Genomic DNA, 8364 nt, shown 5'->3' with positions numbered 1-8364 from the left:
GGAAGCGGCTTTAGATTCTCAGCGCTGTGCTTTAACCCCCTGCGCCACCAGGGACGGCCCAAATGCAGTTTCTTAATACATCATATTGCCACTTCCCTTTATGTCCAAAAGCACATCTACCGGATTTCATAATTGGCATCAGTGAGAAAATATTGTAACATTTATTGTAACAGAAATTAATTTCATAGCCAAGTATGCAGTAGCACAAATGTTCCATACTGTTAAATATTACTGTTCAACCCAATGTGAATTGGGTTGCCTGACTGTGGGTCCCCACTCATTCGCTTAAGATTCAATCATACTATGGACACACACAGAAAGGTTCAGTAATGGATTTATGTACAAAGAGAAAGGTAAAGGAACAACCCAGGGAAAGAGGGAGAGAATTACAAGTTAACTAGGATGTCCTATCAGTTCTGCTGACTTGGACTCCATCAGCATGCTGAAAACCAATTGAGAGCCAAATGACCAGCCGCGAACCAGCAGGCCAAGCGACCCCGGAGCCCACATGTCGGGTTTTATCCCAACCTGGCTGCTCAGCTCCGCCCTCACGTCCCAGCGTGCTTCTCCTTGCTATTGATGGGATTAGTAGTTCCAGTATCTGGAGTGGGGCAGAGTTCCATGAGACCTTTACCTGTTAAATAACCACCAAGAATAACTTCGTTTTTTTTTTTTCAAAATCTCTGCATTCTGGTGCCTGCACTTATAAAATTAGAAGGTTTTCATGTGAACTACATTCTCTTCAAATCATCATTGTGTGCAAACAGTTTTGCACATGGTTAAAATATTAGTGTGAAAAAAATAACATGTTCTTGGAATCCTACTTAGAAACTGTTTTTTGTTTTTTTTTTTTTTTAGTCAAGGTGTATTTAATTTGACTGTGATTTGGTGATTTTCAGTGAGTGCAATTAGTTTTGAGATTATATTTTAATCATTTGTAAAAAATATATTACATTCTATCTGTATTTTGGCATAGCTTGATGGACTATATGTTTAGCGATTGATTTTGAATCAATCTATGGAGGCATTAGAGAAGATAAAACCTTTGTATGCAGGAGACAAATATATGTAGAAACCCAGTTTCTCTTAATCCACTTATTTTCTATCTAGGCTACCCAAATGGAAGTTCTTAGGACCTTAACATATAAGGGTGTGGCTTGTACAAGACATCATGACAGAGGGCTTTTTTTTTTTTAATTTTTGCATAGCGGAAGTGGGGTGTAGGCCAGAGGTGCAGGACATGAGAGAATTAGAACCAGGAGAAGTACTGAAATACACTGCTGTGGGGACAGCGGGACAGACAGGAAAGGTCTGCCACACCCATGACAAAGGATTTTACTACTTCACTGCCTTTGCCAGTTTGGCTTCCATGATTTTCTTCCATTCCAAAATTCAGACTCCAATTGTGAGGCAGGAAAGTTACCCCAAAGCCTCTCAGTATCTCTTAGTCTGTTTCAGACAATCAGTGAAACGATTATTGGCTCGACTTAGATGACTGGCCCTGTGCATATATAAAAGTGAAGCCAATGCAGAACTGTTTCAGTCTCCTTGGAAATCGATCTCCAAATAACCTGGATGTCTAGAAGGGTAATCATTAAAATCCCAAGGAGTAGCTTTGAGACAGAACTGTGGGACTGAGAATTGTTGGTTCAGGAAATATGGCAGGTATCTCACATTTGACAACTTTTCTAATAATGTCCATAGATTGAAGTGGTGGCCTCTTGTGATGTGGGTTAGTAACCATCCAGTCCCAGACAGTAATTTGAGAAAAAATAATGTTAAACAAGTCTTAACAGAAAAGTAATGTGGTTATAAATCTAGATGATTCTTTAATATTACTGTGGAAACACATATTTTGCATATTTGCTAATTTAAATCAACCCAGAGTAGTGTGTTCTTTAGTATTTGAACAAGATTCAGTTTAAATGTGTTTATGGACTAATAGGCACTTAATGTTAACCTTTTATTGTAATTGTAAAATACATTTCATTTCTTTGATTAGTAGTTTGCTATGACATACTTGGCATGATTTTGTTTAAAAATATGTAGGCTGTAAATAATCATTATAGATCATCACTAAAGAGGCATTCAACAAGCAATTTAATAAACACCTACAATGGGCCAAACGGTGTGATTGGTGGCAGGATATCTTCTTAATATCTGTTTTGATGTTCTAAACACTTCACACAGCATGTCTAATGAAATATCATAATGATGCCTTGAGAGTTCTCCTTTGTCCCTTTTATTTCCTATAGCTTGACCAATAAATTGAAGAGGTAAAGTTTACTTCTGCTTTTGAGATTACCTTCCATTGCCATTTCAGTCAACATAACTTAAGTCAGACAAAACAATTTGATTTGGGTCCAATCCGGTGCTATTTTGATCTGAAGGTCAATTTACCAACAAGCAGGAACAGTTTCTCATTATTTTCCTTTGCCACTTCAAGCAATCTTTGCTGAAGTCTTTCAAGCATTGTGTGACCTCTGTTTCAATGCTTCTTACAGATTTCACAGGCTGTCACCACCACTCAGCCGTCACTAACACAGACAACTGTAATGGAAACGGTAACTATGGTGACCACGAGGGAACAAATCCTGGTGAAGCATGCTCAAGAAGAGCTTCCGCCACCACCTCCCCAGAAGAAGAGGCAGATTATTGTGGATTCTGAAATTAGGAAAAGGTGAGAGAACCTTGCTCTTGGCTCTGTCCTCAAGTGAAGAGTAATGAATTATTGAACAGGGAAACTCATTTGCAGCTGTTTTGATGGTAGTGTTTTCATTGAAGCAATATCCCAGAAGCTTTGGGAGCCTGGAATGTCAGTTAAGGAAGTGGAAAAATTATGAAGTGAGGTTTAAAAAAATTGCCAGGGAATCAATACCTCAACAAAAACTGAATGCTTAGTGGAAACACTGTTTTCAGAATTGAAAGAAGAGCCACAGGGGATGAACTGCCAAAGACACATTTTAATCATAGAATTTATTTTTTTAACATATAAAGAGTCTGCTTGTTCAGTACCTACTTCTGCATTAAATACCTTTTTTTCCCCCTAGTAATGGAAAGTACATTTTCATGAAGAATTACACCTATAATAATAGATGAGATCCATTCTGCTAGTTTACGAGAACATAATGTCTCAATCTGCACATCCTAAATCAGGAGTAATTACTGAACAGATTTCCTGTTCTTTGATATTTATAAAGTCTTATCTTGAAGGTGTTAGAATTCTTAACTGATCTTTTTGTAGCTTTCTCAACCAGACATTGTAGATAGTTAGGTATTATGTAAATTAGTAGATATATTAAAAGGATGAGAATGAAATTTCATAAATTCAAAGCTAGCATGAAAATCATAAAGTGGCACAATTTCCTTTTCATTCCAGTTATTATAATTCTAAGATTAAGAAAGAACATTGAAATCTGTCTTATGTTTCTAAGCAGCATATGTTTTAGAACGTCTGGAACACTTGACATTAGAAATTTGGGTATACAAGGAAAAGAAGTATGAGAAGAACACAGACCTAAAAATAGTATGTCAGATGTTCTAGGCAAAGCAAAAGCACCTAGAGAAGTTTTTAATGCATTTTGTTCGAGACTTTCAAGCTTTTGTACTAATCCATGATTTATAACCTACTTTCCTAATTTCACATAAATTAACGGTCCTTTCTTTCTGCTTGGGTTTGCTTGGCTGAATTATTTTTCTAGTCCAGGGGTCAACAAACTAATGGGTCAGCAAGCTAATTCCTGCAGGCTGAGTCCAACCTGTTGCCAGTTTTTATATGGCTCATACCTTTTCAAATGGTGGCAAGTATCAGAAGAAGAATATTTAATGACTTGTAAAAATTATCAGAAATTTAAACATTGGTGCTCATAAATAAGAGCTTATCAAATCATAGCCACACTCACTCACCAGTGTATCATTAACGGCTGCTTTTACAACATAGTGGGTTGAGTAGTTTAAATAGTAAGAGGCACTGTGGCCCACAAAATGTAAAATATTTACTCTGATATTTCTCAGAAAAAGTTTGCTGACACTTGTTCTGGTCAAGTGTTTCTCAACTTCTTTGAATATTAGCATTCTGTTTGGGTCAGCATCTTACAGGGACTCCCTTCATGTGTTGCAGAAAAAGCATGAAGGGAAAAGAATTCAGTAAAACTTACTAATAATTTTTTAAATCTGCCTTCCTATCTTAGATATTAATTTAATTCACGCTAAATATACCTCTACAAACAATGCTTTGCAGGCTCCTGAATTTATTAATACTTTGCAACAACTCGAAAGTTCTTAGCTAGTTTATCAAGCAGAGTAATATGGGAACTTAGCTGTCTTAATCTCCTAAGGCAGAATTAACAGAGCAGTTGATCTTGTTGGTCTCAGTCTTCTAAAGCTTATTCTCAACTAACTGAATAGTGTATTTAGTTAGCAAAAATATGTTGATGACCTTTCATAAATTTTGGTTGTATCTGATGATCTCAGCAGTTTGCCTGTCTAGAATGATATGTCCAACTGTGGTCATAAAGACTATATTAGTTAAATAAAAGCGAACACTTCCAGAGGATTTTATTAGATGGTCAGACTATAATAAATGTTTTATCTGCATAATTCTTTTATTCTTCCCAGTAACCCAACTCAGTGCATATGACAGAATTATACACAGAGCTACAGAGTACCCAAATCAGGATTTCAACCTAGCGTGTGTAGCAAAATGTTTCTTCAGTAGGTAGATAGCTAAAGTGACCTTATATCTTGTTTTACCTGAATCCTTCCCATATCATTCCTTTTGTATAATACTATGTACAAATAATTATTAATGCAAATAAATTGTTATATGTAGCACCGACTTTCACTCCTAGTGTGCCTTGATTTTTTACAGTACATGGATACTATGCACACTCTGTATCAAATTCTAGATTGATAAATTTAACCTGAACCAATAAAACAAACAAACAAGCATTTAGGGGCAGTTACATTCAGTAAGTGATGATTGTCCATAGAGTGGACATCAGGTTTACATACTGCAGTGATTAAAAAGATATCATGCAAATGTGACCAAAGTTTCATGTGGTGAGTTTGAGGGTCTCTCGATCATCCCATGAGAAAAACACTAGAAGTTAACTGTCAAGATTGTAATCTTGCCGATCTAAGGAATGCTCTTTTAGATGATGGGCTTTTTCAGCTTCTGTAGCATACAAATGGTCTCTAGTTACTACTCCACCTGGTCTTCTTCCTTCTGCCAGTTTTTTGGCAGGACCTTATAAATCCTTCCATTTGCCCTTTTGACCTCTTTTTTCTAAATTGTCTCCTCTCATCGATTCAAGTCTGACTCTCAGTGAATGATTCCAAATTCTTACGGCTCTATATCTTACTTCCACCTTAAATTCCACTTTTATGTCTTTAAAGCTCTGATCGGGTAGTTCTACTTGAAAATCTAGCAAGTACTTCAGTTTTTTAATTTCATCAGCTGCAAACATTTCTTGGCACCAATTAACCATACCTGCTTACTCATACACTGTACAAATATTTTAGTTATTACATTTCATTGCTTATGTGTCTACAGGAGTAGCAAATATTGGAAAAAGCATGGACTTTGGAATCAGAATTGCTCATGTCTGAAACTTGCCTGTTTTAATTATGATCTTATGATCCTGGGAACATTACCTAAGATCTCTGTCTCAGATTCAATATCCTTACTTTCTGTAACATCAGGTGTAAGGATTAAGTAAGAAACCTTTAATACAGTACCCGTGAGGCAGTAAGGATTCAATATCTGCAATAGCCATAGCTCCTGGTGTTTGGTAATGATATTTATTTCGAGGTAGAGGTAGTTTTATGGAGGTGATAGGGGTGATGGAAGTGTTAGAGATGGTACACGTGATGATGGAGGCAGTGCTGGTAGAGATGTTGGTGGTGATTAAGGTGGCAGTGTGGAGTCTGTGTAGTGATGAAGTTGGTAGACATGTATTGTTGGTGAAAAAAAATCCAATAATAAGCATCTTAGATGTCATGAAGTTAACAAAATGTACCTTCTCATCTTCATTTTCAATACAGAATATATCACCCAACTTCTCTAATTCTGTCATTTATCTCTACCTCTAATCTTGCTCCTTATTTGTTACCATTATAGCGTGGGACAAGTCACTTCATTTCAGTTACTTCCAAATCCTCTAACTGCCATCCCTTACTCTAAGCTATACTCCTCCTTGCATGTTGCAGGTCTTGCCTATCTTTCTGCTTTACCTGCCTCAAATAGCTATTTCTGAAATGTTTTTGTGCTGACTTACCACATCTGAAATTTTTTTGTAGCTCCTATTGCCTCAACAGTAAAACATAAGCCCTTTTATATGGTATTCAGTATTATTCTTCCACTGATTTTTATGTCTGAATTCTCCTGTTATTTTGAATTCTGCTAATACATTACATTATTTTTGCTAGATACCTCAAGGTGACCCACTTGATTTTCTTTTTCTTATCACTAATCAACAGCATTGGAATTCTGTTTTATACTTAAAAAAATTATTTGTGCATACAAGAGTTGGGTATAGTATAGGCCAGAGATGCAGGGGGTGGGAGGGCTAGAGGATTTACGAGAGACAGAGTGGGGAGCAGAACAGGAAGATTTAAAGTACACTGCTGAGGGGAACAGTGGTGAGACAGGAGGGGTCTGCTGTGCCATGTGGGTCAGCTCCCTAGCTGGGGATCGAACACATGCTGCAGTGACTGCTGATAGCTTCATAATGCTGAGAACTTGACCGCTTGGGCTACTGAGGAGGCCTTTTGCACTTCTCTTTATTCGCTATGTAGAACCATGCACATAATAAATTTAACAAATATTTGTTGAAAGAGTAGTACAGTTCAACTAATTGTACCAATTGAAATTTTATATTCCAGCTATTCTACCCAGCTAGTTTCTCGTGGAATTTTTCTTGATAGTAAATAAATGGGCATTCTATGAATCTTTAATAATTCTAATTTTACCTATTACGATATCATTATTTACTCAAAACTATTAAGGGATTTAACATTTTAACACTCAGTGTCATACCACACTATAGTTTCTTCATTATCTAACTTATATTTAATTAATTCCTTAACATTTGCACCATTTTTACATGTGTCATATTTACTGTATAAATTGTCTGCTTTACATTATGATATCACAAAAGTCTTCTATTATCTTGGATCACAAGGTAATTATTCCTGCCAGCAAATAATCCCTGCTGATTAGTATTATTATTTTTACGTATAGGTAATTATCAGAGAATGGAACTCAGACTAGGTTAAACCTAGATTGATTATCTAGTTAATTGGAACCCTTCATGGAGCTTAGTTCCTAATCATGTAATAGTTATGTAAGGGACTTCTCACAAAACCTTTTGTTTACATTTTGGCCTTAACTGGGTGAAAACATGACCGATTGAATCATTTTTAAGTAAATGCTATCTTAATTGATAATTTTCTCAAGTATAAGTTAATAAATTAGTTTCTTTAACTTCAAGACAGGAATAGGGGCATTTAGAAAATACCAAATTCTCCAATTTCTTTTTCTTCTCCTGGGTAAGCAGACAGTCTTACTTTGCTTTATCTGCTCATGTCCTGCATGTTTTTGAAATGGCATAGTAAATCCCTAGACAGTTATAGACCTGCAATACTACTCCATTGTCTTTTTTCACATTAATTTTCCTTCCTTTTTATGTTTATTGCTTGAGTAACATTAATTTATGTCAAATCCTTGGCAGGAAGTTAGATAAGTGTTAGATAAGACTCCTCTTTCTGCAATGTTATAAGATTAATATATAAATTATTTCTGCTGTAGACATTTATTGGAATTTTGATTCCCAAATTGTAGTCTGGAAATTGTAAGGGAAAGCTTTGAACTTATATGAAGACTGAGATCTGATGAATGTGTCAAAGAATTCTCTTTATTTTTTTTTTTATATTTTAAATTGACCCTAAAATACTTGGAGTGTTGATTTTAGTAAGAACATTTTTGCCCCTTGGTATAGGCCAGAAAAAAAAAAAATGAATGTTACTTCTTTTATCTAAGGAGACTGCTCTAGACTTATCCATGGTTACAGATTAATTGAGGTTCATCAGGTTAAATAATTTGCTTTCACTTGCAGAATATGGACTAGTGCTGAGTCGCCTAATTTCCATTCCAGTGTTACAGTTGCAATATCCTACTTTCTGTGTATTGGAGTCAGGTGACCTTGATCATAAACTTACATTTCAATTTAGAAACCATTTTTTTGGGCCTTCCTTGGTGACGCAGCGTGTTAAAGCACAGCACTGAGAAGCTAAAGCCACTTCCGCATGAGTTCGATTCCTGCCTGCCCCGGAGGTGACCACATGGCGTGGCAGACCCCTCCT

At 36.1% G+C, this 8364-nt stretch overlaps 1 protein-coding gene across 1 annotated transcript in view; it reads left to right on the top strand.

Moving 5' to 3' along the window:
• DMD (dystrophin) overlaps window positions 1-8364 on the top strand; it is a 1782468-nt gene that overhangs the window by 527782 nt on the left and 1246322 nt on the right. Inside the window, exon 17 of the mRNA XM_012730297.1 lies at window positions 2505-2680. Within this exon, the coding sequence (XP_012585751.1) occupies window positions 2505-2680 (176 nt within the window). The remainder of the gene's footprint in view (window positions 1-2504; window positions 2681-8364) is intronic.

The sequence above is a fragment of the Condylura cristata genome, unplaced genomic scaffold (assembly GCF_000260355.1).
Source record: "Condylura cristata isolate star-nosed mole 26May11 unplaced genomic scaffold, ConCri1.0 scaffold00027, whole genome shotgun sequence".
Taxonomy (NCBI): domain Eukaryota; kingdom Metazoa; phylum Chordata; class Mammalia; order Eulipotyphla; family Talpidae; genus Condylura; species Condylura cristata.
The sequence above is the reverse complement of the archived record's forward strand: the minus strand, read 5'-3'. Positions and strand labels throughout refer to the sequence as shown.